This window comes from Mustela nivalis, assembly GCF_964662115.1.
Source record: "Mustela nivalis genome assembly, chromosome: 1".
NCBI classification, from domain to species: domain Eukaryota; kingdom Metazoa; phylum Chordata; class Mammalia; order Carnivora; family Mustelidae; genus Mustela; species Mustela nivalis.
Genome location: NC_139020.1, coordinates 45336076 through 45346190, shown reverse-complemented (window position 1 = coordinate 45346190; position 10115 = coordinate 45336076). Strand labels below are relative to the sequence as shown.

At 35.9% G+C, this 10115-nt stretch overlaps 1 protein-coding gene across 1 annotated transcript; it reads right to left on the bottom strand.

Moving 5' to 3' along the window:
- Positions 1 to 7425: 7425 nt before the first annotated feature.
- On the bottom strand, positions 7426 to 9824 carry LOC309846367 (olfactory receptor 5H2-like; the record flags this gene model as incomplete). The annotated part of the gene is made up of 1 exon (XM_082695241.1): positions 7426 to 9824. One exon carries the CDS (start codon positions 9822 to 9824, stop codon positions 8895 to 8897), a length of 930 nt encoding a protein of 309 aa, XP_082551367.1. The 3' UTR covers positions 7426 to 8894.
- Positions 9825 to 10115: the final 291 nt, after the last annotated feature.

Below are 10115 nucleotides of genomic sequence, written 5' to 3'. Positions count from 1 at the left end.
ACATAGTTCTGAAAGTCCTATCCACAGCATTCAGACAACAAAAAGAAATAAAAGTCATCCAAATTGGTGAGGAAGAAGTAAAACTTTCACTATTTGCAAATGACATGATATTCTATATAGAAAACCCAAAAGACTCTACCAAAAAATACTGTTGGAACTGGTAAGTCAGTTCAGTGAAGTTTCAGGATATAAAATTAAGACTTTTACTTCTCAAGGTATGTCTGTATTGCAATGTATTTTCCTCTTAGGACTGCATTTGCTGAATCCCAAAGGTTTTGAACTGTTGTGTTTTCTTTTTCATTTGTTTCCATACATATTTTTTATTTCTTCTTTAATTTCCTGGTAAACCCATTCAATTCTTGGTAAGATATTACTTAACCTTCATATATTTTTTATCTTTCCAGGCTTTTTTTTTTCATGTGGTTGACTTCAAGTTTTATAGAATTAGAGTCTGAAAATATGCATGATATGCTCTCAAACTCTTTGTACTTGTTTAGGGCTGATTTCTGATCAGTATATGGTCTGTTATAGAGAATGTTCCATGTGCACTCCAAAAGAATGTGAATTCTGCTGCTTTCTGATGTAATGTTCTGAATATATCTGTTAAGTCTATTGGGTCCAGTGTATCAATCAAAGCCATTGTTTCCTTGTTGATTTTCTGCTTACAAAAGTCTCAAATATACAACCTAACCTTATGTCTAAAGGGGCTAGAAAGGGAAAAGCAAATAAAGCCTAAAGCCAGCAGAAGGGAAATGATAAAGATAGAACAGAAATAAATGCTATAGAAAGAAACAAACAAACAAAACAGAACAGATTAACAAAATGAAGAGCTGGTTCTTCAAAAGAATTAATAAAATTGTTATGCCCCTAGCAAAACTTATCAAAAAGAAAAGAGAAAGAACCTGGATGTAAAATCACAAATAAAAGAGGAGAGATCACAACCAACACTACAGAAATACAAACAACTATAAAAGAACTCTATGAAAAATTATATGTCCACAGACTGGACAACCTGGGGGTACCTGGATGGCTCAGTTGGTTAAGCTTCTGACTTTGGCTAAGGTCATGGTCTCAGGGTGCTGATATTGAGCCCCATGTTGGGCTCCATGCTCAGCAGGGTGTCTGGCTCTCCCTCTCCCCCTAACCCTCCCCTACTTGTTCTCTCTCTCTCTCTCAAATAAATGAAATCTTTAAAAAAACCAAACTGGACAACCTGTGAGAAATGAACAAGTTCCTAGAAATGTACAAACTGTCAAAACTGAAAGGAAAAGAAACAGAAAATTTGAACAGACTCATCACCAGCTAAGAAATTGAATCAGTAGTCAAAACCCAGAAATCAAACAAAATAACTGGACCAAGTGTTTCCCAGGGGTATTCTACCAGCTATTGAAAGCAGAATTAATATGTATTCTTCTCACACTGTTCCAAAAAAAAAAGAAACAGAAGAAAAACTTCCAAACTCATTATATAAAGACAGCAGCATTACCTTGATTCAAAAACCAAAGATACCAATAAAAGGAGAATTACTGGCCAATATCCCTGATGAACATGGATTCCAAAATTCTCAATAGAATATTAGCAAATCAAATTCAACAGTACATTAAAGAATTATTCACTATAGTCAAGGTATTTTTATTCCTGGGTTGCAGGGTTGGTTTAATATTCACAAATCAATCAACTTGATACACCACATTAATAAAAGAAAGAATAAGAACCATATGATCCTGTCAAAAGAAGCAGAATAAGCATTTGACAAAATAAAGCATCCTTTCTTGAAAAAAAATTCAAAAAGTAGGGATAGATGGAATATACTTCAGCCTCATAAAGGTCATATACTAAAGACACACAGCTAATATCATCCTCAATGGGAAAAAAATTAGAGCCTTTCCCCTATGGTCAGGAATAGAGAAGGATGTTGACTTTCACCATTACTATTTAACATGATACTGGGAAGTCTTAGCTTCAGCAATCAGACAACAAAAAGAAATGAAAAGGGATCCAAATCTACAAGGAAGCCAAATGTTCACTCTTTGGAATGAGATGATCGTCTATGTAGAAAATCCAAAAGACTACACACACACACACACACACACACACACACACACACACACATTGCTAGAACTCATACATGAATTCAACAAAGTTACAGGATAGAAAATCAATGTGCATAAATCTGTTGCATTTCTATACATCAATAATGAAGCAGCAGAAAAAGAAATCAAGGAATAGATACCATTTTGTAATGGCACCAAAAACAATATACCTAGGAATAAACCTAACTAGAGAGGTAAAAGATCTGTACTCTAAAAATCATAGATCACTTATGAAAGAAATTGAAGAGGACACAAAGAAATGGAAAAACATTCCATGTTTATGGGTTGAAAGAACATTGCTATAATACTATACTACCCAAAGCTATCTAAACGTTTAATGCAATAGCTTTCAAAATAACACAGAATTTTTCACAGAGCTAAAACAGAATTCCTAAAATCTTTATGAAACCACAAAAGACCTCACATAGCTAAAGCAATCCTGAAAAAGAATACAAAACTGGAAGCATAATGATTGCACATTTCAAGCTATATTACAAAGCCATAGTGTTCAAGACAGTATGGTACTGGCACAAAAACAGATGCATAGATCAATGGAACAGAAGAGAGAACCCAGAAATGGACCAAAAACTACATAGTCAACCAAGTTTAGACAAAGAAGGAAAGAATATCTGATGGAGAAGAGTCTCTTTAAAAAATGGTGTTGAGAAAACTGGACAAAAACATGCAGAATAATGAAATTGGAACATTTTCTTACACCATATGTAAAAACATATTCAAAGTGGATGAGTGACCTAAATGTGAGGTAGGAAACCATCAAAATCCTAGCAGAGACAAAGAAAGAAAGCAGACAGAAACCTCTTTGACCCAGGCTGTAACAATTTCTTATTACACATGTCACTGGAGACAAGGAAAACAAAAGCAAAAATGAACTACTGGGACGTCATCAAGAGAAAAAGCTTGTGCACAGCAAAGGAAACAATTAAAAATAAGAAGAAAGAAAGAAAAGAAAGAAAGAAAGAAAGAAAGAGAGAGAGAGAGAGAGGAAGGAAGGAAGGAAGGAAGGAAGGAAGGAAGGAAGGAAGGAAGAAAGAAAGAAAGAAAGAAAGAAAGAAAGAAAGAAAGAAAGAAAGAAAGAAAGAAAGAAAGAAAGAAAGAAAACCTAAAAGGCAACTTACAGAATGGGAGAGATTTTCAAGTGACATATCTGATAAAGGGTTAGTATCCAAAATCTAAAGAGCTTACAAAACTCAACACCCAAAAAACAAATGATCCAATTAAGAAATGGACAAGAATAAATAGACACTTTGCCAAAGAAAACATCCAGATGGCTAAGAGACATGAAAATATGTTCAACTTCACTTATCATCAGGGAAATACAAATCAAAACCATGATGAGATACCACCTCACACATTAGTCAGAATGACTAAAATTAATAACATGAGAAACAATAGGTGTTAGTGAAGATGTAGAGAAAGGGGAACACTGTTTTTCTATTGGTGGGATGAAAACTGTTATAGCCACTCTGGGAAGCAGTTTAAAGTTTCCTCAAAAAGTTGAAAATAGAACCATCCTACAATCCAGCAATTGCATTCTTATGTATTTACCAAAAGGATACAAAAATACAGATTTGAAAGGGGGACATGCACCCCAGTGTTTATAGCGGTTTTATCAGTAGTAGCTAAACAATGGAGAGAGCCCATATGTCCAACAACTGTTGGATGAATAAACAAGAAGTGCTACATATACAAAATGGAATATTACTCAGCCATCAAAAATAATGCAATCGTGCCATTTACAACATTGTGGATAAAGAAAGTATATTATGCTAAGTAAAATAAGTCACTCAGAGGAAGACAAATACCATATGATCCCAACTGTATGTGAAATTCAAGAAACAAAACAGATGAATATGTGGGAGGGGGGAAAAGGAGAGATGGAAATAAGTCTTAAGAGACTCAACTATAGAGAACAAACTGAGGCTTGATGGGGGAGGTAGGAGGTAGGAATGGGCTACATGGGTGATGGGTATTAAAGAAGGCACTTTGATGAGCACTGGGTGTTGTATGTAAGTGCCAAATCACTGAATTCTACTCCAGAAAACAATTTAAAAATTTAAAAAAAAACTCATGAAAGAAATTGAAGACACAGAGCAATGGAAAATGTTTCATGCTCATGGATTGGAAGGACAAATGTTAAAATGTCTATACTACCCAAAGCAGTTAATTTAATCCCTATCAAGATACCAACAGCATTAGTCACAAAACTAGAACAAACAACTGTAAAATTTATATGGAACCACAAAAGACCCTGGATAGAAAAAGCAATCTTGAAAAAGAAAAGCAAAGCTAGAGATATCACGATTCCAGACTTCAAGATATGTTACAAAGCTACAGTGATCAAAACAGCATGGCAGTGACATAAGTATAGACAGATCAATGGAACAGAATAGAAAAATCCAGAAATAAAACTAATTATATGATCAAATAATCTTCAACAAAGAAGTCAAGAATGTGCAAAGGGAAAAAATCTTTTCAACAAATGGTGTTGGGAAACTGAACAGCAACATGCAAAAGAATGAAACTGGACCTTTTTTCTTATACCATACACAAAAATAAATTCAAAATGGGCTAAAGACCTAAACGTGAGACCTGAAACTATAAAAATCCTAGAAAAGAACACAGGCGGTAATTTCTCTGACATAGGCTGTAACAACTTTCTTCTAGATGGGTCCCCTAAACAATATAAACAAAAACAAGATTAAACTATAGAGACTATATCAAAATAAAAAGCTTCTGTACAGTGAAGGAAACAATCAACATAACTAAAAAGCTGCCTACAGAATGGGAGAAGATATTTACAAATCACACATCAAATAAAGAGTTAGTCTCCAAAATATATAAAGACCTTCTACAGCTCAACACCCAAAATACAAATAATCCAATTGAAAAAAAATGGGCATATGATATGAACAGCCATTTTTCAATAAAAAAGACATACAGCTAGCCAAGAGACACATGAAAAGGCTCTCATCATCACTCATCAGGAAAACATAAATCAAAACTACAATGAGATATGATGTCACATCTGTCAGAATGTCTAAAATAAAAAAACAAACAACTGCTGTTGAATATGTGGAGAAAAAAGAAACACTCTCACACTGTTGAGAGGGGAAATGTAAACTGATGCAGTGCTGTGGAAAAGAGTATGGAGGGTTCTCAAAAAGTGAAAAATAGAACCACCAGGGACGCCTGGGTGGCTCAGTTGGTTAAGCAGCTGCCTTCGGCTCAGGTCATGATCCCAGCATCCTGGGATCGAGTCCCACATCGGGCTCCTTGCTGGGCAGGGAACCTGCTTCTCCCTCTGCCTCTGCCTGCCATTCTGTCTGCCTGTGCTTCCTCTCTCCCCCTCTCTCTCTCTGATAAATAAATAAAATCTTTTTAAAAAAAATAGAACTACCATATTATCCAGCAAGTGCACTACTGGGTATTTACTCAAAGAAAACAAAACACTAATTCAAAGAGATGCAGGCACCCCTATGTTCATAGGGGAATTATTTACAATAGTCAAGATATGGAAGCAGCCCAAGTGTCCATCAACTGATGGCAAAGAAGTTGTGATATATATGTATATCACAACTATATATATGTGTGTGTGTGTGTGTGTGTGTGTAATATTATTCAAACATCAAAAATAATGAAAACATGCCATTTCAAGGACATGGATGGTGCTAGAGCATATAATGCTATGTAGAATAAGTCAGAGAAAGACACATACCATATGATTTCACTCATATGTGAAATTTTTTTAAAGATTTTATTTATTTATTTGACAGAGATCAGAAGTAGGCAGAGAGGCAGGTGTGGGGGGGGACCAGGCTCCCCACTGAGTAGAGAGCCTGATATGGGGTTCAATCCCAGGACCCTGGGATCATGACCTGAGCTGAAGGCAGAGGCTTAACCCACTGAGCCACTCAGGTGCCCCTCATATGTGAAATTTAAGAAACAAACCAAATAAGCAAAGGGTGAAGGGGGAAGAGAGTGAGAGAGTCAAACCAATAAACAGACTGTTAACTAGTGAAAACAAACTCATGGTTACCAGAGGGGACGTGGGAAGGGGGGTAAAATAAGTAATGGGAGTTAAAGACTGTACTTAAGGTGAGCACAGAGTGATTAAAATAAAAACTTTTAAAAAGAACACATAAAAATGGCTAGCAGACACATAAAAAAATATTCATCATCACTAGCCATCAGGAAAATTCAAATCAAAACCACATTGAGATACCACCTTACACCAGTTAGAAAGGCCAAAATCAACAGGACAGGAAATAGCATGTTGGAGAGGATGTCAAGAAAGGGAACCCTCTTACACTGTTGGTGGGAATGCAAGTTGGTGCAGCCACTTTGGAAAACAGCATGGAGATTCCTTAAGGAATTAAGAATAGAGCTACCCTATGACCCTGCAATTGCACTACTGGGTATTTACCCCATAGATTCAGATGCAGTGAAAAGAAGGGCCATCTTTACCCCAATGTTCATGGCAGCAATGGCCATAACCACCAAACTGTGAAAAGAACTGAGATACCTTTCAACAGATGAATGGATAAAGAAGATATGGTCCATATATACAGTGGAATATTACACAGCCATCATAAAGGATGAATACCCAACTTTTGTATCAACATGGACAGGACTGGAGGAGATTATGCTGAATGAAATAAGTCAACCAGAGAAAGTCAATTATCATAGGGTTTCACTTACTTGTGGAGCACAAGGTATAACATGGAGGACATTAGGAGAAGGAAAGGAAAAGTGAATTGGGGGAATCAGAGGGGGAGATGAATCATGGAAGACTGTGGATTCTAAGAAACAAAGAGGGTTATGGAGGGTTATGGGGTATGGGTGAGCTTGGTGGTGGATATTAAAGAGGGCACATATTGCATGGAACACTGGGTGTGGTGCATAAACAATAAATCTTGAACATGAATAGAAAAATTAAATTAAGATGTTAAACTTAAAAAAAAAGTAAAAATAAATAAAAAATAAAAAATTTTATAGATGAAATTCAGTATTACATATAGCATTAGTGGCTTAAAAGAATAAATAAAATATGTAATGTTTCAAATGAGTGAGCATTTTTATCTTTTTCAGTGTAATCTGGAAATGCATTAAGGAAGCTGGAACATTTAAGAATGACCTTGAAGAAAGGGCACCATTTAAATTGTACATGAAGATAGGTACACTTGAGGAAGCATTCTTTGTGGAGAAACCATATGAACAACAACATATATCAAAAGAAGGTATCCAGAAGGCTTTCAGTAAATTATTTGGGGTAAAACACAGGGTCCAGTAGAAGAATTGTGAGGAAGGAGACTTTAGAGTCAAATCGAGATTTTATTGGGAAGTACCTCAAGTCCTGCCAGGGTAACAAATGCAGGGTAATATATAGATGTAGATGTGTTTATGTAATCCATTCATGTACTTGGACATTAAATATATACATATGCATATATAGAGTTCTTGATACGTATGCTATATATATATACAAAATCTGGTAGATATGACAATCCTTGTAAATCTATTCAGGAGGGATATTACTTAGACTTCTGTTTATGAAGAATAGCCTAACAGCAATGCTTAGGAAATAAAAAGAATATCAATAGGATGTAGAAGTAACAAGAATATAACAAATGACTGATGTGAGTAATCTTACTGTGGGACCCTTAGCAGTATCAGAAGGGCTGAATATGGAAGCGGTGGTGAGAGAGGAAGGGCAGGAGTGGACTGAAATTTGATCACTTATTATACTTTTTTGCCTCTATTCACTCAAATATAAACCTGACCCCACTGTGAAGTGAAATGTGATGTGAGGCTTCAGGCTGCACAACTATATCCCTATAAAAGGGAGAGAAAGGGGGAACCCTCTTACACTGTTGGTGGGAATGCAAGTTGGTGCAGCCTCATTGGAAAACAGTGTGGAGATTCTCAAGAAATTAAAAATGGAGCTTCCCTATGATCCTGCAATTGCACTACTGGGTATTTACCCCAAAGACACAGATGTGCTGAAAAGAAAGGCCATCTATACTCCAGTGTTCATAGCAGCAATTGTCATAGTCGCCAAACTGTGGAAAGAACCAAGATGCCCTTCAGCGGACAAATGGATAAGGAAGATGTGGTCCATATATCTATGGAGTATTATGCCTCCATTAGAAAGGATGAATACCCAACTTTTGTATCAATATGGTCTAGACTGGAAGAGATTATGCTGAATGAAATAAGTCAGGCAGAGAGAGTCGATTATCATATGGTTTTGCTTATTTGTGGAGCATAGGAAATAACATGGAGGACATGGGGAGATGGAGAGGAAAAGGGAGTTGGGAGAAATTGGAGAGGGAGACAAAACATGAGAGACTGTGGACTCTGAAAAACAATTTGAGGGTTTTGGAGGGGTGAAGGGGTGGGAGGTTGAGTGAGCCTGGTGGTGGGTATTATGGAGAGCACTTATTGCATAGAGCACTAGGTGTGGTGCATAAACAATGAATTCTGGAACACTGAAAAAAATTTTTTTAAATAAACGAAAATTTAAAAAACATGTACAATATTTTTCTTAATTATTTTAGTATGACATGAAAACTTGAGTAAAATTCTATGTTTTTCAATAATATACACACATATTTAAGATAGTTATTTGTAGTCCCACCTTAAGTCATTTGAACGCAAGGACAATTATAACTGCCAAAACCTTTGAACACTAATCAACACATAGCAACATCTAATCTGCACAATTTCATATTATTCTAGTGGAAGAAGAAAAAATGTTCCATAAGTACTAAACATTTCTCTTTAACATTTCTCTTTTAACATTTTTCTCAGTGAAGCTATGACTTTCTGATTTCTCAGGCTATAGATCATTGGGTTTAACACGGGAATTATAATAGTATAAAATAGAGAGTCCATCATATCTTCATTATCTGCTTGTGCAGATCTAGGGCGCACATACATAAAGAGAAGGGGGCCATAGTATAAAGACACAGATAAAAGATGGGCTCCACAGGTGGAGAAAGCTTTCTTTATGCCTTGTAGAGACTTCTTTTTTAAGATTGTAAAAAGAACTAGTGTGTAAGACACAAGAACAGTCAAAATGGTAAATACTTGTATTGACCCAGAAAAAATAAATACTATCAGATAATTAATAGAAGGATCAGTACAAGAAATCTTAAATAATGGTATAATGTCACAGTAAAAGTGATGTACTATGATGGAATTGCAGAAGGTTAATCTGAATAAAAAAGAAGTATGAATTATGGCATGAAGAAGGCCACCTAAAAATGACAAAAGTATCAGCTGGATGCATAGTGTATTGGACATAATCACTGGATAAAGTAACGGTTTACATATGGCCACATACCAATCATATGCCATTGTTGCCAGCAGAAAACATTCTGTGGTTACGCTGATTGCAAAGGAAAAGAACTGTATCATGCATTCAGAGAGAGAGATCATCTTGCTCTCGGAAAAGAAGTTGACTAGCATCTTGGGGGATACTGTGGATGATAACCAAGCATCCACTAATGCCAGACTTCCAAGGAATAAGTACATAGGGATGTGAAGCTGAGAGTCATTCCAAATGAGAACAATCAGCCCAAGGTTCCCCACAGTGGTGAGTAGATAGATAACCAAGAACAACAGGAACAGGGGGATTTGCCACTGTGGTTCATATGTGAGTCCTGTGAGAATCAATTTTGTCAGGAATGTTGCATTATCCTTTTCCATGTCCTCAGTTGGTTTTGCCTGAAATGGAATTGAACAAATGACCAAAAAAATCCAGTCAGTTTGTAACATGAATTATAGGGAGAAGAGTTGAATAAAATTATGTACCTCATAAATACCCTCTTAATTTTTTGTATTACCTCTGTAATAGATGGAGTTGTTTGGGGGTCTTGGTAATAAATGCGATTATTTCCATTTTTAAAATGTGCTACAATGAAAATAATTGGGAAAATGAAAGATATTGTATGTAAATGCTAAATTTATGGGATAGGATTGAGTAGGAAAGAGAAATTC